Raw genomic sequence first — 26495 nt, forward strand, 5'->3', positions numbered from 1 at the left:
TGTTACAGACTGCCAAAATAAAGCTGCTTCGGGTCTCTTTGGAGGTATGCTATTTAAATGATGCATGGGTCCTAAGAATCCGGAAGCTGCACCAAAGCTGCACTCCAGTGCTTAGGAATGGAATGTGGCTTTGGCACGACCTCCAGACTCTTAGGACCCATGCATCATTTAAATAGCATACCTCCAAAGAGACCCGAAGCAGCTTTATTTTGGCAGTCTGTAACAGGCCTTTGTCTCCTTCTGATTCCATATATGTATATATACTCAGAGAGAGAGAGAGAGAGAGAGGGGGGGGGGAGGGAGGGGGGGAGGGAGGGTGGTTGCTATCAGATAGGTTGTGGAGGGGGTACAGGAAGGCCAGAGAGAGGAAATGCAAGACTAAATGACCACTAGGGAACCAGGAGGCTCACAGAAAAACTTAATTTTGCACGAGCTCCCTTTCCTAACCACCTTCCTGCCCATCCCATCCTGCCAAAGCTGCCTGGCACACCCCCAGTCACCACTTTTCACCTCGACCACTGGTGAGGGTGGTGTGCTGCTGCCGCTGCCGCTGCTGCCTAATAACTCTCTCACCCTCTCCATCCTCAGCTGCAACAATCTTGCTGCCACCACTTGTCTGTATTTCTCCATGGCCTTGGATTCTCTTTGCCAAGGTCGAGAGAGCCCAAGCCAGGAGAGAAATATGGACAGGATGTGGTGGTGGTGGTGGTGGGTGAGCTTCTGCTGCTGCTGCCCAGCAATCAGCTGGGTGGGAAAGAGAGGGAATGGTATCAGGTAGGGGAGGAGTCCATAGTGCCACTGCTGCAGACACCTCACTTTCCTAAGTGAGCTCCTCCAGATCTGGAAGGTGGTGACAGCACCTCACTAGCAGCCCCCCACTAATGGCCACAGCAGGCAGAGGGCTTGAATAGATGTCATCCCCCATGAGGTGTCACCCAGTGGCAGTCCACACACACCCACACCCCTTAGTGATGCCCCAGTTCCTTCCTTCAATTTTCACGCAACCTTCCTCTGAGTCTAATCCTGTTCTACAAATAGTGCGCCCGCACCACGCACAGACACATTTTATGTGGCTTCCAGCTTATACGGAAGCCGCTTGGAGAGGAAAACAATGGCGTGTGTGCCCGTGCTCCATTATGTACGCACCCCATTTTCTATGGGGCTCGAGCATCAGCAGATTTCCCCTTAGATAGGGGTATTCAGATCAGATCCCCCACTTAAGGAGAGGGCCCACTGTATGTTCAGTCTACAAGTTAAACAGATAGGCTGATAAAATGCAGCCTTGCTTTCCCCCCTTGCCAGTTGGAAACCATTGCATTTCTCCATGTTCTGTACAGACAGTAGCCTCAAACATTGTGGCATACTCATAGCATTTAGCATTTACATTTCTATCCTGCTTATCTGTAAACTCAGCACTGTCTAAGAGATTTACAGTCTGTAAGCCAATTGCCCCCAACAAGCTGAGTACTCATTTTACTGACCTATGAAAGGATGCAAGACTGAATCAACCTTGGAGTCCTGGGATGGAATTCATAACCTTGTGGCTGCAGTACTGGCATTTAACCACCGCACCATTAGGGCTCCTTATTTCTTTATACACATTTCTTTAAGAGTGATCCAAAGTTTTTCATGACCTACAGTGTCAAAGGCTTTGCTATAATCTATCAAGGACAGGCTGATTTTCTTCTGAAATTCTGTGCTGTTCTCCATTTTCCAAGGTGCGTTTGTAATATGATTCCTAACACTGCTTCCTTTCTTGGAAGCTTGGACATCTAGCATTTCTCATTCCATACATGGTAAAATTCTTTTTGTACAGTTTTGAGCGTCACTTTGGTTGCATGGGATATTAATGCAATGGTCCTGTGGTTACTGCAATCCTAAATGTCCCCTTTCTTGGGTGTTGGAGTGTATATTGAGCATTTCCAATCTGTGGGCCATTCTTTTGTTTTCCATATTTGTTAACAGATTTTATTTAGAACCAGAGTAGATTCTGTCTCTATAGCTTGGAGCATCTCTGTTGGTATGCTATCTGTTTCTGGTGATTTATTTCTTCAAAATGCGCCAAGTGAAGTTTTCACTTCATTTTTTAAAACTTGAGGTTCATCTTCAAATGATTCTTCCTTGAATGAATCTGTCATCCTTTCATTTATTTTATATAGTTCTTCAGTGTACTGTTTCCATTGTCTTTTTATGTCTCATTGTTCATGTAATGTCTTGTCCTGCTGATCATAGAGCATTCCCACTCTTGCTTTAAATTTCCCTGTGATTTCTCAGATCTTATGGAAGAGGTCTTGTATTATTCTATTTTTTGTTATTGTCATCAGTAGTTTTCCTTCCCCCTGTGCAAAAGTCACTGAACAGTTGCATTCAGTGTTATGACCTATTTCTGTCATTTTTTTACTTTTGCTTCTTGTCTGTCCTTAACTGCTTGCAGAGTTTCATCTGTCATCCACTGAGGCCTCTTTTTCTTTTTGGCTGCAGATAGTGTCTTTTTGCACATTTCCCTGACAGTATCCCTGGCTTCAGCCTAGAGATCTTTGGGCTCCCAGTCAATTAGTCTTAATCATGAAAATCTATTTTTCACATTATCTTTAAATTTAAGCCTTTAAGGAAAACCTAATCCAAGTTTATGCTCTAACTAAAAAGGAAGAAGAAGAAGAAGAAAGAAGAAGAAGAAGAAGAAGAAGAAATAATTGATAAATTCTGTGCTGGGATCCAGGAGGAAACTGATTACAGACCAAAACAGCACTTGTTATTCATAGGCAACTGGAATGCAAAAGTAGGAAACAGAGCAGAACCAAAGACTGTAGGAAAAATTGGCCTAGAAACAAGGAATGAAGCAAAAGAGCAACTGATTGAATTTTGTGAGGTCAACAGTTTTTTTCATCACAAACACATTCTTTAAGCAACCAAAGAGGTGGACTGTATACATGGATATCACCTGATGGCAAATATAGTAATCAAATAGACAACATAATTGGAAACAGACGATGGAGAAGCTTGGCACAGACCATGTGGCACAGACCATGAACTGCTGATACCAAAAATTAGAATGAAGCTAAAGAAGGACACTATATCAACCCAAATACAACCTGAAGACAATCCCTACTTATAGATAAGATTCGGTCACTTTGCATTACATCCTTTGACTGCTTTTGCTACATCCCTTTCATTATTAATGCCATCCCATTTCTCCTGAAATTTTCATTTCCTGAGTAAAACACTGTGTAATTACCTCACTCAAAACATCCTGTTCCTGTCCACTTTAGCTCACTCAGTTCTTGTTTTACTATGTCTAGTTTCCCCTGCTTCATGCTTTTTACAGTCCATGTTTCTATAATATGTGCTGTTCAGCTTCAGATTTTCCTTTTGTCTCTAAGCACCTCAGTAGCTGAACATCCTTTCACCCTGAGTCTATTTGCACCATTAGACATAGCAGTACTCATAGTTATTACCTGCTATAGCCCAGTAACGTTGAGTGTCATCTGACCTGGGAGTTTCTTCTTCTGACACTATCTCTTGTTTAATCTGGGATTGTCTCATCATAGGATTTTCTTGGTAAAAGATCTTCAAAAGGAAGTTTATTATGGCTCTCCCATGCAGTACAAACAAGTGTTAGCTCTGGTGCCACTGCTATTGTCTCTGAGAGATCATCTGCCAGTGTGACCCTTCAATACTGTCACTGCCCAGTAGCTGGTTAGCACATTTAACTGGGCTCTTCATCAAAAGCCTGTCTGATATGGGAGACCCTACCAGCATCACTATTACCATCAACATAGCCTCTTGCCTCACAGCAGCACACAATCCCACCACCACAGTAAGGTAGTGCTATGATGGGTGTATGACTTTGTGCTATTTGTAGTGACAATGCATAATATTAACACTACTGATAACATACAGTATTTTAAAGTCATTTTGAACACCCAAAGTGCAGTACTTATCTTTCCTCAGTAATTTTATAACATCCCAATTGTAAATCAGGTTGGTATTCTTTTTTGTATTTTGCAGGTGGAAATATGAAGGTGAGCACAGGCAAGCTTAGGCGATTTTAGACTCTGTGATTGTTTTTTAAGAGGGTACTTATTATTACGTACCCTACTTCACTCACTTCAAAAAGTTTTTGAAACTTTTTCTTGGGTGATTTGCTTGTACATCCTGTTTGTGATATATGGCACAGGCTGACAAATTTCCACACCTGAACTGGACATTTCCAACTCTCTTTGTGTGCGTGTATGCATGAGACATCTACAGGGTTGTAAACCTTGTGGAATCCCTGTTCCTGAGAAAGCTATATCAGTTAAATACCTTTATCCCCTAGAACTGTTAAAGATAAAGTAGCCCTGTGCAGGGGAAAGGTGACAGAACACCTTGGGCTCCAGTTTGCGCATCCCAGTATTACATGCAAAGAATCAGAGGGGCTGTGCAGACCGCCTCTAAGGGGTGGCCTCCATCTTCGCCAGATTGGGGCCACAGCAACCACACACTGCAGCACTGATCTGGCTTTTATAGTGTGCAAAAAGGAGCCGCAAAAATGACTCCTTTTTGTGCCCTGGAAAGTGCACCATAGCTGCTGTGCCACAGCTTTATGGTATGCCTTTGGTACTGCATAATCTAAATGCAGTGCCAGAGGAGCACCATAATGCCGCATGCCGTGTCATACTGCCATGGGGCAGAATCAGGATGTGTATTGTGTGCATGTCACACCCCAACTCTGCCCCCAGGCTGGCCTTAATGGCCCCAAGAGAGTCCAGCCTATCTATAAAGTTACTTTAGAGAAAGGAGTTTCTGGATGGGTAAATTAGTAGTATGCCTGTGTTCTGGTCAAACCTTTCAGAATCCACCATATGATTTCAATAATAAGTAATGCTTTTCAGGATATGTGGCTGCCTGGATCTGGGGGAATAGAATATTGTAACTCTAGGAGGGAGAGAAAATTCTAGTTTCCAAGGGTATGGAGCAGAGTAAGAAAAGGCTGAACAAACACCACAATGGAGACAGAGGGAGGCAGGGCAGCATGAGAGGAGAGTTTGGGAGAAGAGAAGAAAAATAGTACTGGGTTAAGGGACTGAAATGTTTCTAATCTGGATGAAGATGGTATAGGCTGAATAAATATTGAGGTGAAGGGAAAATAAGACAAGCAAGAAAGAAAAACTGTTGGCAGTGGAGGGACATAAGAGAAAGAGAACTCTGTGTGTATGTGGAAGAGATGGTTTCTATCCCAAGTAAAATGGAGAACACTGATACATTCCTAATTGAGGGGGGAAATATATACACACATCTGGACAAAGGCTATATTACAATTTATTTCAGAAACATGTACAGTATAAAGAGAAAATGTTCCCATAAAATATAAAACTGCACCACACATTAATAATAATAATAATAATAATAATATTTTTTTTATTTGTATACCGTTTTTCCCTAGATCAAAACGGTTTACAGACTATAAAACTATTATAAACAAAATAGTTTTATCTAAAAATAGATAAAAACAAGTAATACAATTATACAAACACAATCATTCATAGGGTAAGGCAGAGAATCGATGGCATCAAGAGCGCTCAACTTCATTCCTCAGGGGGAAAGGCTTGGCAAAAAAGAAAGGTTTTAAGCCTCTTTTTAAATGTTTCTAGGGGGGTCATGAGATGGAGCTCCTTGGGGAGACTGTTCCAAATCCATGGGGCCGCCACTGAAAAGGCCATCTGGGATGTGGAGACATAGTTGGAAGATGGAATCTCCAACAGATTCTTCCTGGATGTTCTGAGTGTGCGGGGAGGATTGTGTGGGGAGATGCGGTCCCTCAAATAACTCGGGCCCAAGCCATGTAGGGCTTTATAGGTAATAACCAACACCTTGTATTGTGCTCGGAAGTGAATGGGCAGCCAGTGAAGATTTTTCAGAATAGGTGTTATGTGGTCAAACCTGGATGCACCAGTGACCCGTCTGGCTGCCATGTATTGTACTAACTGAAGCTTCCGGGCTTGGTACAAGGGTAGCCCCATGTAGAGCGCATTACAGGAATCTAAGCGAGAGGTTACCAGAGCAGGTACCACAGTTTCAAGGTCCCTTTGGCCCAGGTAGGGTCGCAGCTGGCGTATCAACCGAAGCTGATAGCAAGCTATAATGGACTGGTTAAGCAAAACACATTGCTGATTTAAACTAAAAACCCCATTAAAGGTAGGGTTTTTAAAGCAAGTACAGTGATCTAAGATCATAGTCCATTATGGTCCAATAACACTGGGAAGAGAAACCTAGAGTTACTTTGGATATTGGTTGGACCTCTCTGAACCAAAATTTGAACCTATACAGGTCATGTCAGTATTTATCAGAACTACTGTGATTATTAACTTGCCCTTTATTATTTCAAAAAAGATTAGTGCCCATTTTCCAAAGAAACTGATAATTGATATCTTATCACTATTTTCTTCCTAAAAGCAAAGGTTTACACTAGAACCAATTTTTATATCTCAATCTTTTCTCAAAATCAAGGACACAAATTGTTTTTGAAACCTTTGTTATCAAACGAGCTGAATTCCCTATTATCTGTATGGAAACAGAAAGTGTAGATATTGGGCGTGCATAAAGATATGGGAAATCAAAAGTAAACATACAAGTCCGTAGAGGACAGTTGTCTTTAGTATAAAAGTAGGGGCACAACAACTAGAACCATGGACAGGGTTTGGGTGGGTTCTCTAGCAGATCGCATTGGTGAAAACACTGAGCACCATGAAGTGGTTGATTCTGTTCTTGGTTTCCCTCCACCTCTCAGAAGGGCTGGAAAGGTAAGTATCCCCACTAGCAGCATGATTCATGAGTGAGATGAATAGGAAAATGGGTGAACAAAAAAGCATAAGATACACGAAGGGGTTGAAATCCTTCAATTGACCCCCTGAGATTACTGTGTCCTGTGCAGAGTTATTCTGAAGAAAGGAAAATCCATTCGTGAGAACATGAAGGAGAAAGGTGTGCTGGAGGAATTTCTGAAGAAGAACCATGTTGATCCTGCATTGAAATACCACTATAATGAATACAATGTTGCTTATGAACCAATATCCAATAATTTGAATGTGAGTATCACAACAATGTACATTTTGTACTTTTGTTCTTCTCCCTTGGAACTAAAGAAAGTTGGAAAATTGCTAATTGAGAGCTGACTGCTGAGCTCAGTCACTGAGAATGCAGTCAAACAACCCATCCACTACCCTAATAGCTTCAAGAATTAATGGATCATTCTGAGTGTGCTCAGTGTTCATGTCTTTTGTGACTCTCTTGGTTTTTAAAATAAATAAATATTTAGTGAAATACATTGGAGGCTCAAGTGAAAATAATGAGTGCTAAAGAGACTTTTAACCAATTCTCCTTATGTTCTCACCCCATGTTCTTACTGCTAAGGACGCAAGGCACAATTCAATTCAGCAGTGGGGATTGTTGTGGTGTACACAGCAAGCTAAGCTGCAGTTGTGTGTATCATTTCTTTGGACACCAGTTTTGGTCTTGTTGTTACAAGAGGCCAACATTAATACATTTTGATTCTTGTATGGCCTTCCTTGGTGGCAGCTGGTGGCACCAAAGTCAGTGGGGAAGGTGTTATGGGTTTTCATTAAAGGAATTATTAAAGGTGATGAACCCTTTCCTCCAAGGTTCAGAAACTTGGATAAGCACATGCCTATCATTTTCAAACTGAAATCCAAAGTGGATTCACCCCATCAGCCACAAATGATCTTGCTACTGGCACACCGTATGTTAAGTGCACAGTTGGATGAGAATATAAGAGGCCAGTTGAATCAAATAGTCTACCCACCACTATCTTGCTTTTCCACACTAGTCAATCAGATGCTTATGGGAAGCCCACAAGCAGGGGGGAAAAAAGCAGAGAGCTTCTCCTACTGTCCCCAAATAATTGGTATTCATAGGCATCTTGCCTTTGATTCTGGATATGGCCATTATGACAAATAGCCATGAATGTGTCTAATCCCATTTTAAAGCCTTCAGCACTGGTGGCCACCACATTTTGAGGTAGCAAATTTCATGTTGTAATGATGTGCTAGGTGAAGAAGTATTTCCTTTTGTCTGCCCAAATTTCCTATCATTTAGTTTAAGGGGATGGCTCCCAATCCTAATATTATGAGAGAGAAAGGGAGAAAGACTTTTCCCTGTTCCCAGAATTTTGTACACCTTCACCATACTCTCATTATTTGCCATATTTTTCTAAACCAAATACTCCCTTAACATTGTAACATTTCCACACAGAAGAGTTGTCAAATATAGCTTTTTTTCTTTAAGGAATACTAAAGCATGTCTTTTTGATTCAAAACATTCATTGTGATTGTGTGTGTGCATACTTCTTTGGATCCTAGGAAGTGTGTTGTAGTTAGCGGTCCAAAACACACTGCAGAAATAATCCAGTCTGAGACTGCTTTAACTGTGCTCACTCATTGCTATGGAATCTTGGGAACTGCAGTGGCACCAAAACACTCTGACAGAGAAGGCTAAATGTCTCACAAAACTACAGCTCCCGGAATTCCCTAGCACTGAGCTAGGGCTGTTAAATTGGCTCAAACTGGATTATTTTTGCAGTGTGTTTTGGACCAGAGACGAATGTTACATGCAAACATTTACTTCTCTTCCCTCTTAGCAATGCCACTGTTTGCTAGATGATCATGAAGAATATTAGAGTTGGATACACTGTTAAACTGAAATACATTGTTAAACTGCATTCTTCATGATGTTGATACAGGCATACCTCAGTTAACAAACCTTTTGACAAAGGAGCTCCTTTTTACCAAGTCTTTTTACACTTAGCCAGCACCGCTTTTCTTCTTTCTCTGTATAGCTGAAAGTTCTTTCAGTTGCTTTGGGAAGATGCTGAAGAGGGTTGGAGAAATACACATTTTCAGTGTTTCTTTGCTGTGCAACATCTGCAGTAAACTAAGCAATAAAGTTTGAGCTGGGAAAGAATAGGATTCTACTCTAGCTATGACACTAGTATAGATGTGTGTGTCTGCCTTCAACAGGCAAAGTAAACAGCAGCTGTCTCTAGAATCCCTTACTGAGCATGCATGAACAACAAAAAGAAAAAGGGAAGAACAGATAAGCCTGCCTTTCCTGGTATCCCCAACATGTTAAATAGAGGGAGAGGAATAGATGTTTACTGTATATACTCGTGTATAAGTCAATTTTTCCCCAGCCAGGGTGGGGAGGAGGGGGAAGGGCAAGCACTCTCCCCCCAAGCCTTTTCCTCAGGCTGCAGGGGAGGAGGAAAGGCATTGAGACCTTAAGTTTTACCCTCAACTTATCCACGAGTCATATCAAAATCCCTAATTTTGGCCCCACAACCTGCCCTTGACTTCTAAATGAGATCAGCTTATAGTCAAATATATATGGTAAGTTTGACCACCAAAATGGAAATCATAACAAAAATGGAGATTTAGGCAAGGCTAATTTGGCCCGCTTGTTCCATTACACACATCCATATTGTTTGCTTTGGATAAAAAGTTTGCTGAAACACATTGAACTTCTTTTCTCTTTTGTAGTGCAGGAACTAATCCCTCTTCTTTCCATATTGTTTCTGCCTCTAGTACCAAATTTTCTGTTTAAGAAGTAATGCCCAGGAGCACATTTACTTTGTGAAATGAAATAACTCTCTAGTCACTCTGAGATCTTTGTTTGGAAAAGATAGTGAAAGCATTAAAATTATTTAACGGTGATGTAGAATATTTCATCTGTCCAAAACTTTTCATCTGACAGTCTTTCTACTTTGGAGAGATTAGTATCGGGACACCACCACAGAATTTCCTGGTTCTCATGGACACTGGCTCTGCCAATCTCTGGGTACCATCTGTATATTGCAATACTGCTGCATGTGGTAAGTAATAAATCCATTTGCAAAAGGTTAACTTTAGTTTAGTATTCTAGCCAGCACTTTATCTTTATTAGAAACTATTCTAACTTATTTGCCTAAACTGACAGTTTCTAAACTAAAATGAGGAATGTAATAATGATATATCAGCTAGAACCTCTGAGACCCGCTGTCCTGTTAGACAATCTGGGTCTGAATCTGGACTTATCCAAGTTCAAAAGTTGTACAGTATAAAGTTTACAACTTTACACACATCATGGGATATAATATTAGAGCTCATTGATTGGATGTGTATAAACAACCAGTGTTGTGGCTGTTATTATTCTTTAAACTTCCATGACAGACGATATGGTGGAATACTAATTATTATTATTATTATTAACCTTTATTTATGAAGTGCTGTAAATTTACACAGCGCTGTACATGCAATCTTTTTAGTTAGACGGTTCCCTGGCCTCCGGCTTACAATCTAAAAAGACATGACCCAGAAGGAGAAGGGAGTGGTGGAGGGAAAGGGTAAGAGGTCCAGCAGTTCCTCTCTACCTCCAAGGCCTGGACCAAGGCAAATGGACTGGAGGGAGGGCTTGGGTTCTTAATGGATGGTTAATCATTTTTCAGGGAAAATACATACTCTCAAGTAGGATAATGAGAGTATGTACTAAGGAACAAGGCTCACCTAAGAACGGTCATAGGACAATAATGTTTATGGAAGAACATATTGTTGTGTGTCTTTAAGTCATTCCTGATTTATGGCAACCCTAAAGTGAACCTATTGCAGGGTTTTCTTGGCAAGATTTTTTCAGTGTGCGTTTGCCTTTGCCTTCCTCTGAAACTGAGATAGTGTGACTTGCCTAAGGTCACTCAGTGAGTTTGCATAACAAAGCAGAGATTCAAATCCTGGTCTCCAGACTTGTAGTCCAGTGCTCAAACCACACTGTAGTACGGAAGAACTTATTACAACAAAAGTAGGATTTTCTTTGATAAAGCAAATTTGGAGATTGGAGGACATTTTCAGGGATGCCGAAAGACCCACATTTATAAACAATCCACTTGTAAATAAGGTATTGGTAAGCTATGTAAACAAGTTACTTGTAATGAATCCTTTTCTGTAACACGTAAGTAAGAACAAAGCTACATTGTGACTGTAACATAACAAAGGATATGTTTTGTCATAAACAGTGTCTTGGGCCCTGTCTGCATGGGCCAAATAAAATGTCCTTCCCCCATCTGGGGAGTCTGGACAATACATGACTCAAACCCCAGTTCTTCTGTGAACAGTCCAGATGGCTTCAGCCTGTTTAGCACCAAACCCACAGTATACCTCTTTGTAATGAATTTTAAAAAGTCACCTTTTGCTCCAGATCTTCCTGGAAGATCAGGAACCCTACGTTGCAAAGCTGGGTGGCTGTTTACAATACATCCTACTTTGTTGCTTGATATGGCCACTGCCGCCAAGCTTGATCAACAATGGGTGCCTCATTCTGATTTCAGAAGAAGTAATGCATGGCCGCAGCTATGCCAGGCAGCACAGTGGGATACATGTGCGAACAGCCACGTGGCATCAGAATGGCAGTGCCAGGTAATGGGGGGATGTTGGGACAGCTCCAGAGCCAGAATATTTTGGGCTACCAACAGAATATTTTGGCCAGTGCAGACAGAGGTTGGGAAAGGAATTCATACTTAACACTAATGGACAGTTTTCATTGTCATATAGAGGCAGACTTATTGCGGTCCCCTCTTCCCATTCTTTTTTATTCTAGGTAACCACCACAGATTCAACCCGAGTGCATCCTCTACATACTACAATAATGGACAGACTTTTTCCCTGTACTATGGGAGTGGGAGCCTAACTGTCATGCTAGGTTATGATACTGTGCAGGTAAGCAGACTTTGTACGATGAAGATATGCATCATCTTTATGTATGCTGTTTTATGAGAAATCTCAAATGGTGGGCTTGGGAAGAATATGAGGAACCTCTGACAGAAAAAGAAACTCCTGTTCAAAACACAGGGGTCATTTCACACTCTATAATGATAGTGCTATGATTCCAGTTTAACTGAATGGCAGTATCCTATGGAATCTTGGGATCTGTAGTTTGGAGAGGGATATTTAGACTTTTTAGCCAGAGAGCTCTAGTACCTTACCAAACTACAGCCACCAGGATTCTATAGGATGTTGCCATGGCAGTTAAACTGGAATCATAACACTGTAACTGTGTAGTGTGAAAGGACCCCAGGACTGTAGTCTGAACTGACATAAGAAATACAGTACAAAAGAATGGAGTATGCAACGGATGGTACACTAACATTCTGATGGTTCATGTTGTTGTTGTTATTGTTGTGTGCCATCAAGTCATTTCTGACTTATGAAGACCCTAAGGCAAACCTATCATGGGGTTTTCTTGGAGAGTCTTTCAGAGAGGGTTTGCCATTGCCGTCCTTCAAGGTCACCCACTGGGTTTCAGGGTATTCAATATATTTTTGTCAGTGTACAACTCCCCAAATCCCCCCAGGCATTGGGTATACTGGCTGGGGGAGTCTAGGAGGTGCAGCCCAAAAGTAACATTTTCAAGATCTGTAATCCACAGATAGGAATAATCAGGCCTGCCGCCTGTGACTACTGTTACCTCCAGCTTCAACAAGCCTAGTTCTGCACAGTTCTCCTAGTGGAGTAGGCAAGTTTCTTTGGTGCAAATGACTATCAAAATACCCAACAAGGTCTCACTGGTTTTTTGTTCATCATTATTCCTAAACTTACAGATAGTACATATCCTTGCCAATGACACTTTCAGATATTTGATCATGACTTCAGGGGTGAAATGCATTCATTCCTTTCCCCACAGATCCAGAACATTGTGGTGCGCAACCAGGAATTTGGCCTAAGTGAGAATGAACCTTCCAGTCCTTTCTATTATGCCAGTTTTGATGGGATTTTGGGGATGTCCTATCCTTCTGCAGTTGTGGGCCATGTAGGTGGTTACACTATTATGCAACAGATGCTGAGGCAAGGCCAGCTTTCGGAACCCATCTTCAGCTTCTATTTCTCTCGGTAAGGTTTGAAATCTGATATTTTTGTATGGTTGAATATATACGTAGTTCTGAGGCATTCTGTGCCTGGTGTGCTGCATTGTTTTCCTCAGTCTTCTGTTTTCCGGGGCCCTTTCACTCTATACAGTTACAGCACTATGATTCCATGTTAACTGCCATGGCAACATCCTATGGAATCCTGGGATTTTTATTTTAATGAGGGAAATTTAGAATTTTCTGCCAGAAAGCTCTAATGCTTTACCAAACTGTAAACCCAAGTATTTTATAGGATGTTGTCATAGCAGTTAAAGTGGAATCATAGTACTATGATTGTTGTAACTGCTTTTAGGAATTTTAAAAGAGTATTTTAATGTGTTTTAAAAATGTTTTTACCTCTGCATTTTAAATTATTTATTCATTGCCTCAGGAGTTCTGATGGACTGGGAGGTATTACAAAATACTTTAAACAAACAAACAAACAAACAAACAACATTGTGTTGTGTGAAACAGTTCTTGCTCCCTTTCTATACTTTCCTAACACTCTCTGTTCACTTGCTTTTGAATGTATAGACTATCACCAGACTTATGTTGACTATACTCAATCTATACTATAATCTACATTCTGACTACGTGCAAGCATTTTATTTTCCCAGACAACCAACTGCTCAGTATGGAGGAGAACTGATCTTGGGAGGTATTGACAACCAGCTGTTATCTGGGGAAATTACCTGGGCACCTGTCACCCGTGAGGCTTACTGGCAGATTGGAATTGAGGAGTAAGTTATATACGTTAACTTCAATTACATCAATGTCAGATTGGCATTTCCCCCCCACTTTAATCAAATGGTCACTGTACTATTCTATTTCCCATAGAGAGAGCATGCATTCTGCTCCAATGTATATGTACAGAGGCAAACTCCTATCAAGTCATTCAGTACCTTTACCAAAAAAAATTCTTTCTTTCTCTACAGGTTTGCAATTGGCAGCCAGGCTACTGGCTTGTGTAGTCAAGGCTGCCAGGCAGTTGTGGACACTGGAACATATTTGTTGGCTGTGCCTAAACAGTACATTGGCACTTTCCTACAGGCTGTGGGAGCTCAAGAATACAATGGTGAGGTAAGTGGATGTGGTAAATTCTGAGGGCACCCAAGGGTGTCTCAGAGTATTTGTACATCAACTCAGGGAAAGAGGTGTGTTGCTATATATTACTAGAGCACAGTGATGTTAAAATCACAGAAAAGACAAGCCTAATCAAGTGAACAGAGGACATGGAGCATGCCCTGCATTCATGGAACATTGTTGTTCTACCAGGAGGACTCTGACTAGATAATGTTGGGAAAAAATGCTGAACTAGCTAGATTTTGGTCTGCTTCAGAAATAAAATTCATATTACCTCTTATGAATGAGGAAGCAGTCACTAATGCAGCTATAGATAGGGTGTTAGTCTAATAACCAAAGTATTTCTTGTCTCTGGAATGAACTTCAAAATACTTTGTATGTTACTCTGTTTTCTAAATGAGATTTGATTCGACCAGTGTTGAATTTATTCCACTCAATGAATTAATCTTCTGAGATAAACTGGTATACCTGTACTTCATGACCTGAGAGGCAGGACATGCTGTAACATAACCACTATCTTTTCTTCAGCAGCCCCAAAACCATAACTTATGTTGTTTTATGAGACAGATATGTAGAATTCAGATTTAATCACTTATGGAAAAGAATTGACCTTTTCCCAGAGCTTCCATACCAGCTTAGTTACCATGGCAAGCCCATGGGTGAAGTCAGACCCCAGAGAAGTGAATTAGTCAACACCATTATCAGTTCAATATATTGATTAAAGATCTACAGAGAGAGATGCTTGGAAATAGTACATTGATTTTAAAATCAGTGAGTACTCGCATTGATAGCTGACTAAACTTACCATGATCCTAGAACTAAAATGCCAAAGAGATGTTCAGAGCCTCTCTGGATAACTTTAGATCTTAGCTATCAATGTGAGAATGAAGGGAATTTCTTTTAATCCAGCAGTGTGGACTGGGCAGTTCCCCCAAAATGAAATTCTACAGCCTTAGATGATCTGTTCCTGTACCCATGAGGTGTCTTCTGGTAGGCTGAATCAACCTAGAAAAGCTATGTAGACACAGATTTTGGTGTCTACAGTAACCTGACATATCTTGGGGAGGAGGGCCTCTTTGTCTAAACATTTGCAATACATGAATTGGGATGGGGTGGATGGAGAGGTTGTATTTGTTATACTCCAATTAATATTTGTTCTTTCACAGTTTGTGGTGAACTGTAACTACGTCCAGAACATGCCCACCATCACTTTTGTCATTAATGGATCCCAGTTCCCATTACCACCTTCTGCTTACATTGCCAATGTACGTATGTGATAGTTCTTAACTTAATGTCCTTATACAGTGCATAACTTCACCCTGGCTGCTTAAATTTTCAAGCCTAGCTTATATTTGGGGTTCACTAAATTCCAGTTTCACTAAATATCTTGGCAACTGGGCTTTTTTGAACTTTGTTCTGGAAGGCTGTTTTAAAGGCCCCTGACAATTTTTCTCTTTTCTTGTGGTCATCTTTTAGAGGCAGCTGACTTTGAGTGGAATGGTCAATGGCATATTAATACTTTTCTACTTTAGGAGTTGCAAGGATTTCTTTAAAAACAGATCTTCTCTGGTTGTTATTGCTAGAAGCAAAATATGAATTATAGTAACCTCTATGAAAGCTGAAATAATGAGTGAAGAAGAGTTCTAGAGTCACTTCTACCAGAGCATAGGTATCATCTCCCACAGTGCTAGCTAGGCGGTTGTGCATCTACCTGGACAGTGTGCACAATCCGTGCTCTGGCAGATCCAGTTTTGTTTACTCTGGGTTGCATTCGACTGGGCAGACAAGTGGAAATTCCTGCTCCTTCTTCTTTGTGGCTGCCTCATTGAAAGGGTGGTGAGGAAAGAGACTATCCCCCCAAATTGCAGGTACCTTCGATGAGGAAATCCTGGATCCAGCTACCTTTCTGCAGTGCCATGTAAATTCCCACAATGAATACTTCAAATGTGGATAATCTGAAATGTGGATGTAGTTCTGATTGTATGTTCTTGCAAACCAGCTCTTATTGCAGACTTCCCTAAAATGCTCTGTTCTATTTTCCTGTCAAAAGTATAACTGATTTTGCTTTTTCCCACAGAACAATGGCTACTGTACAGTTCAAATTGAAGCCACATACTTGCCATCTCCGACTGGGCAGCCCTTGTGGATCTTTGGTGACATTTTCCTTAAGGAGTATTATTCAGTCTATGATATGGCCAACAATAGGGTGGGCTTTGCACCAGCAGCTTAAAAAGAAAAAGAAGAAAGCTGAATACTTTCCTAGATTCATAATACTTCTACTCTTTTGGACACTGACAAGATTGATTCTAAATTATTTGGAAAAGAAATTGCAGCACTCTTAACTCTCTGTAATCCATTTGCCACAGCTTATATGTAATCAGTTGTTTTGAGCTCCATTGTAACAGAGAAATAAACTCTATTATGCCAAACTATTTCTTATTTGCTTGACATTGATTGTATTCATGAAGACCTGAGGCTGATTTTAGGAAGTGACTTGATATTTCATGATTTCTTTCAGTCTTGCTTCTTTAATGATTGCTCATATCTTAAGCATGAAAAGGGAATATGTAGTGGAATCTGGAGAGTTCTGTTATCCCAACTGCAACTAATCTAATAGGAGAAATTTCCTTCCTGGAGTAAAATGCATATCTTCCAATAAAAAAAACAAAACAAAACACTTCCAGACGTTGAATGATGACATTTCCTGAGAGAAGCTAAAAAATCTGAAGGCAGAACATACTACTGTATAATGTGCAAAAACATACCGATAGTGTAAATACTAATTTCTTTGGCAGTTATGTTGCTTCATCTTTGTAGGGCTTTGAGCTCTGATAACAGCCATCATCTTATAAATGTAATCTAGCAAAAAGAAGTACAAGAGGAACCACATTATAAAACAATGAACAGCGTAACAACAACTATTATCTCAAAATACCAGAAACGGAGATAATCCAATGAAATTGATTGGCAGTAGTTTGAAGACATTTTAAAAAAAGCACTCTTCACACAGCACACAATAATTTGAAATTCACTCACCTAAGATGTGGTGATAGCTGCTAGCACAGATGGATTTTTTCAGAGGGATAGATATATTAACAAAGAGTTGTTTAGCAATGTTTATTAATTGTGATAGGGAAAATGAAGGTTCAGTTTTCAAAGACCATTTCCCCCTAGATTGCCACATGTTAGGGACAAACAGGACATACATGTCTTCATTATGCCCAATATTTGAGCTTCTCAGAAACATCTGACAGATAATGTGCTAAACAAGGTGGAGATTTGGACTGATCCATGAAGACATGATCTTATCAGTCAATTAATGAACAACAAACCTCTTAATGAAATTATAGTTTGCTGTGTTCATTTTAGCATAGGCAATTCCATTTCATAATGGCCCATTTTTTCCTAACATAAAGCAGGAAAGAACAAAAATAAGATTAGAAACTCAAAGAGCAGGATGGAATAAATAGGAATTCAGTCAGTCTATGGATAAGATCTGGGCTGGATTGCTTCTTGATCTTTTGGCTAAAGATCAACGGAGGCATAAAAAGTGGGACGAGGGGAGAGAAACTGGCTTGTGAAGTCAAAGGCTTTCATGGCTGGCATCCATAGGTTTTTTTAGGTTTTTCAGGCTCTGTGGCCATGTTCTAGAAGAGTTTATTCCTCAAATTTTGCCAGAGAAGATGTCAGCCACAGATGCTGGTGAAACGTCAGGAATAAACTCTTCTAAAACATGGGCACATAGTCCGAAAAAGGCACAAATATCTATAGAAACTGGCCCATTTTAAAAGTAGTTGAAAAGAGAGATGTGATGTTTCTTCTAAGTTGGCTTGACAATACTGGCACTCAATGATGGAATATATATATACAGGAGAACCTGAAAAAATTGCTTTTTTAATATTACATCTCCCAGAATCCCCCTCCAGAGCAGCCAGTTGGCACCTGGGAGGTATGATTCCAAAATTAACTTTCTGCAGTTTCATCATATTATCAGCTTGGTGGTAACTGACCATAAAATGCTTTTTTCCTTTGCTTTTAGGCAAACATATGGACAAGTTGAATCAGTTGTTTTTCAAATTAATAAGACATTATAATATCAGAAATGAAAAGCAGTGTTTCTATGCGCTCCAACATCTCATATGCAAAAACTGGGACACATGTGGCCAAGCAACATCAGAGTGTGGACAAGAAGGGAAATGTTATTAATAAGGGGAAACACACAAGCTAGGAGAGGCTGCAGCAGTCTGCTGTTGCCTAAGCCTACCAGGAGGACAAGATTCTGTTGAGCTAACTGAATGTAAACTACTTTTCCTTTCAAACTCAGTTTTCAGTAACCAAAGTAAGCTGAAGACAGTGAGGGAAAGTGGGAGGAGGGGAGAGAAACTGGCTCATTTTAAAACTAGCTGAAAAGAGAGATGTGATGTTTTTAAAGGAAATTTTAAAAGAGGAAAAATTTAAAATTTAAAATGTATTTCCCCCCAAACATGAGACCTCTCCTTTCTTTCTCCCTGAGCCTCCCCCGACTCACACCATCTCTTGCACTGAGCTCCAGCATTTTAAATGGATGCAGGCAAACACCACAGCCTGTGACAAATGGCAGATATTTGGGGATTAGTGGTCTCCCCACTCTTAGGGACTCACTTCATGCAGCCTATGCTCCCCCACCCCTTATTGAAGCCCCTGCATATGGGCAAGCCTAATCAACTGAATGATGGAGATGTGTGCATTTGTACCTTTCCTGAATGCTGGACTTAAGTCACCTTGGCTGATCTAGTTCAAAAACACCACTTATGTTCTTATGTATGTAGGGAAGGCAGTTAGTGAAGCTGCTGCATATGGGACTGCTAAGTATAACAATAATAAGGCTTTTGTTTTCTGTGCTACGCTGAATGTTCTTGGCTTGTCAGCCTCTTTTCTGGTAGAGACATAATGTTATTAATCTCCCATGTGGCATACTCATGGGGTTTATTTTTCCTTTATGTTTGTACTTTTAACAGTATGTTGAGAATTGCTATAACATCCAACATATGCCACCGCCACCACAATTATGATGTTCCCCTGCCCCCCTCTGCTCATATTGTCAGTGTATTGCTTACATTCTTAGCTGAATCCCCAAGTTAGTATATACTTTGAAAGAAGCTCATCTGAGTTTTCACACTAGACTGTATAGAGCTGGGGTTAATACCATTTAATTCCTTTTCTTCTTGATAACAACAGGCTTCTGCTATGAGGTAGATAGAAAACATGGATTTTATATACTTGGGGTGATCCATCATTGCCAATGACATTATTTCCTGCACTTGCAAATGTGAAAATGTTCTCAGAGATGCATTTGAGTTGGTTTTTATTGTTAGAAGAACTAAAGATAAAAATGTGAGCTGAAGAAGGATCCCAGCTTATTACCTTTATCAGTGTAAAAAAGAGTATCACATACCCTCCAACATTTCACAGATGAAAACCAGGATATGTGTAGCCAAGCAATATCATGGTGTGTGTGTGTCAAGATTGCAAAAAGTGTTGATGAAGAAGAACACACAAGTTAAGAGAAGCTGCAATAGCTTTTTTTTTCTGCCTAAGCCTACTGGGAAGAACAAGAATCAGCTCCTTCCTCTCCTCTCACCTCTACTGAGTTAACTGAATGTAAAATATTTTTGCATTTTAGACTCAATTTGAAGCAACTGAATGAAGCTGAGGACAGAGAAGGAAGTGAGAGGAGGAGAGAGAATTTAGAACATTTTTAAGCATCTGAAAAGTTGGGACGGCAAAGAATTAGACTGGACTGCTACTGCCAAAATGTGGACAGTTGGAGGGCAGGATAGCACTGTTGTTTCCACTTTATGTAATGCACTCATCTCTATATCCAAACAGGCTGAGATGACTGCCACATCAGATCACAGGTAGTTTAAAGAAAAAAAGCTTTTAACCCCCCACCCCACCCCCAACTAAAGCTCTAAAAATCTGGTAGCTAGCCTGATCAGTGGCAATGTGATTTGTGGAGGTTTGTTTGGTTTTTTTTTAGTTAAAAGACCAAAAAAGTAACTTTTCCAAGCTGTGTCAGATACATATTTGAGCGTGTGAATTTTAATAATAATAAAATAATAAAAGCTTTATTTCTAGCCCGCCTTTCCAGAGATCAAGGTGGGTTACAGTGGTGGATTTTGTAATCCAACAGCATACAAATTACAATAAAAGCATTATCAAAAATCTGCAATTACCTTATATAAAACAACAACAACAATAACAATTCCAAGCTAGCAGCAATTATAACAACGGTGAGGGGGAGAGGGATCACAACAGGGCTATTGGGGGTATGCCTATTTGAAAAGATACGTTTTCAGCCCTTTTTTGAATTGGGCTAGGGAGGGGGTCAAGCGGAGCTCGTCGGGGATCGAGTTCCAGAGCTTAGGGGCCGAGGTGGAAAAGGCCCTTTGAGTAGTGATGGCTCGTCTAGCATCTGGAACTCTTAGGAGATGTTTATCACCCGATCTGAGTGCGGGGCGGATTATATGGAGAGAGGTGGTCCTCTAAGTACCCTGGGCCCATGCCATTTAGCGCTTTATAGGTGATAACCAACACCTTGTATTGTGCCCGGAAGTGAATAGGCAGCCAGTGTAGATCTTTAAGTACCAGTGTTATATGGCTGGCCCTGGAAGATCCAGTGACTAGCCTTGCTGCCATATTCTGGACCAGTTGAAGCTTCCGGGTTTGGTACAAGGGTTGCCCCATGTAGAGCGCATTGCAGAAATCCAAACGAGAGGTTACCAGAGCATGTACCACTGTTTCAAGGTCCCCCCGGCCCAGGTAGGGTCGCAGCTGGCGTATCAACCGAAGCTGATAACAGGTACTCCTGACCGTCGCATCCACCTGAGATGTAAGGTGAAGCGACGAGTCCAGGAGCACCCCCAGACTGTGAACAGAGTCCTTCAGGGGAAGCGTGACCCCGTCTAGGACAGGTGGACAAATCTCCAAACCTGGACCTGGGGAACCTATCACAAGTACTTCCGTTTTCTCTGGATTCAGTCTGAGTCTGTTTTCCCTCATCCAGCCCATTACCGAGTCCAGACAAGCATCAAGAGGAGAGATGTCATCCCTGGTCACTGCATCAGTCGGAGACACAGAGAAATATATTTGAGTGTCATCAGCGTACTGATAACACCGCGCCCCGTGTCTCCGGATGATCTCTCCCAGCAGTTTCATGTAAATGTTAAATAGCATGGGAGACAGAATGGCTCCTTGAGGGACACCAGATGTAAGTGCCCTCTTATCGGAGCACACGTCCCCCAGCTGCACCGTCTGGTAGGAACGGAACCACTGGAGTGCAGTGCCCCCAATTCCTAACTCTCTCAGGCGTTCCAGAAGGATACCATGGTTGATGGTATCGAAAGCCGCTGAGATGTCCAAGAGCACTAACAGGGACACGCTACCCCTGTCCATGCCCAGACAGAGATCATCGACCAAGGCGACCATGGCAGTCTCAACTCCATAGCCCGCCCAAAACCCAGTTTGAAAAGGATCTAGATAATCAGTATCATCCAAGATCGATTGAAGCTGGAGTGCAACCGCTCTCTCGATCACCTTTCCCAAAAATGGCAATAGCGAAACGGGCCGATAATTACTGTGCATCAGGGGGTCAAGGGAGGGCTTTTTGATCAGCGGTTTCACTACGGCCAATTTCAAGCTGGTTGGAAATTGCCCATCCCTGAGTGATGTATTAATAATTCGGTGTAACAAGGTGGTTACACCCACACACCCCTGAGCCGCCAGCCATAAGCGACAGGGATCGAGAGAGCAGGTCATCTTCCTAACACTTCTAAGGATCTTGTCCACATCCTCGGTACTTACAGACTCAAAATGATCCAGTACAATAGAGTCCACGGAAGCTCTGGAGGCATCTGCTCCGGATTCTGACCCAATAATGGCGTCGAGATTATCCGAGAGGTTTTATCCGCGAAGAAGTTGTTAAATTGGTCACAGCAGGCCTTGGATGGTTCCAAAATAGGGTTCAGAGAGGAGGGAAGCTGTGTAAGCTCTCTCACTACTCTGAACAGCTCTGCTGGATGCGACTCCGCGGACGCGATACGTGCAGCATAGAACGAATTCTTTGCTGCGTCTATCGCCACTCCATAGTCGTCTAAAAGAGAGGCTAGGAATGCCTTGTCGGCTAAGTCCTGATGTCTCCGCCATTTGCGCTCTAGTCATCGCAGGACCCGCTTCCTTGCCCGGAGATCTTCAGTATACCAGGGCTGTTTTTCGGAAGCAGGCCTGAGAGGACGCTTGGGAGCGATACTGTGTATAGCCCTGGAGAGATCAGTGTCCCAGATGGTAGTCAGGGCATCAACAGAATCGCCGTCACATCCAACCATATACCCCTCTAGGGCTTCTTGGAACCTTTTGGGTTCCATCAGCCTTTGAGGGTGGACCATTCTAGTAGGTCCACCACCCCTGGGAGGGATCTGGGTAGATGCCTTGATTTTTGCCTCCACCAGGAAATGGTCCGTCCATGACAGGGCAGAAATATTGGTTACTTCCGCCCACGGACTTTCCATATCCGTACAAAAGACCATATCGAGTGTATTACCTGCAGGATGCGTCGGCCCCATGACCAGTTGAGACAGGCCCATGGCAGTCATGGAATCCATGAACTCTTGAGCCGCACCAGATGGATTATGGCTGGCCACGAAGGGGATGTTGAGGTCCCCCAGGACAAGAAGCCTGGGGGACTCCAACACCAGCTCCGAGACCAGCTGTGTCAGCTCGGCCAGGGAATCTGTTAGCGCAAGGGGTGGCCGGTAGACCAACAGAATCCCCAGACTGTCTCTGGACTTTAGGGTCAGGTAAATACACTTGATAAAAGAAGTTTGTCGGACATGGTTCCTGGTTAGAGGAAGGGTGTTCTTATAAATCAAGGCAACTCCCCCCCGCTGCTCACCTAACCTGGACTGATCCTTAACTGAGAACCCGGCTGGTCCTTAACTGAGAACTCTCACAATATTTCCCTGGAAGCAAATCCTAAACAATAATAATCTCAACTACAAGGTATGTAGAGAGATCCTGTAGCACCTTTGAAACTAACTGAAAGAAGTTAGCAGCCTGAGTTTTCGTAGACTAAAGTCAGCTTCCTCAAAGATGCTACAAGATCTCACTACACACTGATTCTACAGACTAACATGACTATATATCTTTCAACTACGGTATAAGCTGACAGAGAGGTAAAGTAGTGTTGAAGACAACTTAATTCTCATCATATGATCAAATGAGGACCTGAAGCCAGATTTCATTAAAATATGCTTTGCCTTTTCACCAATGGACATACAATATAAGCTATTTTTTTCTTTTTCTTTCACAGAAGTGATCATTCTGTTGCAATTGTAGTCATATGTATGACTTCCCAAAATGCCCAGTCTCTGTGGAAACTGCAGAATTAATGCAGCTTGACAATGCTTTAACTCTCATGGATCCTTTTTATGGAATCATAGGATTTGTAGTTTGTTATTGTACCAGAGCTCTCTGAGAGAGAAGGGTAAATAGCTCACAAAACTAAAAACCACAGAATGCCATAGCACTGAACCATGGTATCTAAACCAGTGTCTGTCTATTATTCTGTCTCTGATAATGCCAACAACAGAGTGGGCTATGCCTCAGCTATATGGCTGCCACACCACCTGGTTGGCTGGCTTTCTGTTGCTTTCTAGGCATGCCACCTAGTGGTTGCTTGGATTGTTATCTGGTCCACATTCCAAGTTTTCCTTTCCTTCTTTTTAAAGCAAGTCTCTAGGCCTTCTATGGGCAGATTTATGAGGGAAAGCACACAGACTGTCTTCTCCCTATTGTTTTATGAGAAACAAGTTGTCCTCTTGCCTTTGTGAGTTTCTAACCCAAAACTGAAATTAACCATAGTTGCAACATTAGACAAGACACATTATCTCTAGCACCGATTTTCAGTTCTCTGAGACTATATTACTACTCTAAAAGAAAATCTAACAAAAGTATGTTCTGCAGAACTTTTGGAAGAAAGTCTAACTGATGTCTGTTTTGCAGAGATCTAGATTACAGGCACTGGTTTATGACTGAAACAACTTCCGTGGCTTGTGGTGGAAAGGAGTAGTAGAGTTCGGTATCATGCACATATTGTAGGCACTGAACCTCAAAACTCTGGACTTCTCCCAGTGTTTTTATGTATATGTTGAATAGCGGGGGGGGGGGGGGTGTAGGCAGACCTAATCCCTGAGGAACCCCACAGGTCAATGGCAAAGAGGTTGAACAGGAGTCTCCCAGCACCACCTTTTGAGTTTGCCTCTCCAGAAAGGAATGAAGCCACTGTAAGACAGTGCCCTCAAGTCTCATTTTAGGAAGGCAGCACCAAAGGTTGCCATGGCTGATGGTATCAAAACCTCTGCAAAATCCAGCAGAACCAACAGGAACACACTCTCCCTATCTAGTTCTTAACATAGGGCATTCACCAAGACAACCAAAGCTGTCAATCAGGTCCAAAACCATATTGAAATGGCTTTAGATAGTTCATTTTATCCAGAAACCCCTGAAGGTGGAAGGCCACCATATACAGAGGGACCTTGTTATCTGTTGGGGTTTGGTTCCAGGATCCCCTGTAGATACCAAAATCCTTGGGTGCTCAAGTCCCATTAAATATAATGGCAGAGCAAAATAGTGTCTCTTATATAAAATGGCAAAATCAAGGGTTGCTATTTGGAATTTATACTTTTCTGTAATATTTTCAAGCTGTGGATGCTTGAAACCATGGTTAAAAAAATCCATGGATAAGGAGGGCCAACTGTGCACTAGAAGCTTGCCCCAGAATGGAGCCTTAGAGTCTGGCTGATAATTATCCAGAATAGTGGGGTCCAGAGAAAGGTTTTTTTAATAATGATTTTATAACTGAACTCTTCAAGCAAGTGGGAACTCTACCTTGTTTTAGCAAGTCACTGACTACTCCCTCTACCCACTGAGCTAGTTCTCATCTGGCTTTTAAAAAATGTTTTAATTTTGAACAAAATGTTGGATTGCTCTTCTTTTTGTAACTTAAGAATCTGTTCCTGTTCTTTCCATATTATTGTTGCTTTTTGTTTCAAATTTTCTGTTAAAGAAATAATGCCCAGGAACACATCTACTTCCTGAGGTATATCTGTACTCCATCTGCTACCTGACATGAGTCCTCCCAAAAGAGCCACCATCCTCAGATGTTATACCTTTGCTGAGTCCAAATTCGTTTTTCACTCATGGCCTCCCTTTGGCTCCTTCAAAACATGCAGCTTTATTCACCCTTAAAGCAGGCGAGACAGCCAATAACTATTTATTTATTTACTTATTACTGATACATAAAATAAGCTTGCTCCATCTTCAATATGATACCCTTTCAAATATTTAAACATGGCTATCATGTCACCTCTTAATCTTTGCTTCTCCAGGCAAAATATATCCAGCTCCAGAAGCCATCCCTCATAGGGCATGGTTTCCAGACCTTTTTCCATTGTGGTTGCCCTCCTCTGAACATTCCAGCTTGTCGATATCCTTCTTGAATTGTGTCAAGGAAATTGTTCAACCTTAGATTCTTGGCAGAATTTGACTTCCAACAAATATTAGAAAGGTGATGTCTCCCCTTACTATTACATCTCTCCTTTTTGAATATGTGGCCATCTGTTTCAGGAAGGCATAATCTAAATCTTCAGTATGGCTTGGCGGGGGAGGACTGTAGTGGGCTCCCTTAATTTTTACCCAGATGCTCTCAACCTGACTTCCAGGATTTAAGTCATGGATCTCTTCGCAGGTGTAAACATCCTTGACATGTAATGCTACTCTCCCTCCTTTCCTGTTAGGTCTATTTCTTTGAAATAGGCTATACCCATCTATAGTCCAATCACAAGACTCATCCCATCAGGCTTCAGTGTACCTATTATATCATATTTGCTTTGGTATGTTAAGAGTTCAAGTTTATCTTGTTTATTTCCCATGTTGTGTGCATTACTGTAGAGACTAAGGTCATGGGTCATACCTAGCTGCTTATTTAAGATTTCCCTCCCACTGTTGGGTTCTCGTATTATTTGTCCAGTTCTCCCCATAACATTTGGGCTATTATCTCCAGTCACTCAGTGAACTCCAGCCCTCAAGAATACTGTCTCCCTTCCCAACGTAATTCTATTTAAAGTCCTCCTGATCAGGTTTGTGAGACTCTTATCAAAAATGTTCCTGACAGCTACTGTGAGGTGCAAGCAACCCATCACAGAGATGATTGTTTGACATGAAACAAAATTGGTGTGTTATCTTTGAATTCTTTACAGATGGCAGGGAAAAACATTGAGTCGTGGATCATGAAAAGAAAGGGTGCCAACATGTAGGCTTGCAACATGGGGATTCTTCCAGGTTCTTAAATCTATCAAATGTTGCTGTAAGAAGCTCAAAAGCTACTGTAGATGAAGCAATAGTTTCAAATACTGGATTATTTACTAACCATGCAGAATAACACAAAGCATTTACT

At 41.5% G+C, this 26495-nt stretch overlaps 1 protein-coding gene across 1 annotated transcript; it reads left to right on the top strand.

Moving 5' to 3' along the window:
- The first annotated feature begins 6714 nt into the window (after nt 1–6714).
- LOC149316031 (pepsin B-like) lies at nt 6715–16235 on the top strand. Its single transcript, XM_089518595.1, has 9 exons — nt 6715–6782; nt 6914–7067; nt 9748–9865; nt 11620–11738; nt 12703–12908; nt 13540–13662; nt 13858–14002; nt 15172–15270; nt 16083–16235. Exons 1-9 carry the CDS (start codon nt 6727–6729, stop codon nt 16233–16235), a joined length of 1173 nt encoding a protein of 390 aa, XP_089374721.1. The 5' UTR covers nt 6715–6726.
- Nucleotides 16236–26495: the final 10260 nt, after the last annotated feature.

The sequence above is a fragment of the Sceloporus occidentalis genome, unplaced genomic scaffold, assembly GCF_023333645.1.
Source record: "Sceloporus occidentalis isolate IW3139 unplaced genomic scaffold, rSceOcc1.0.p SCAF_3, whole genome shotgun sequence".
NCBI classification, from domain to species: domain Eukaryota; kingdom Metazoa; phylum Chordata; class Lepidosauria; order Squamata; family Phrynosomatidae; genus Sceloporus; species Sceloporus occidentalis.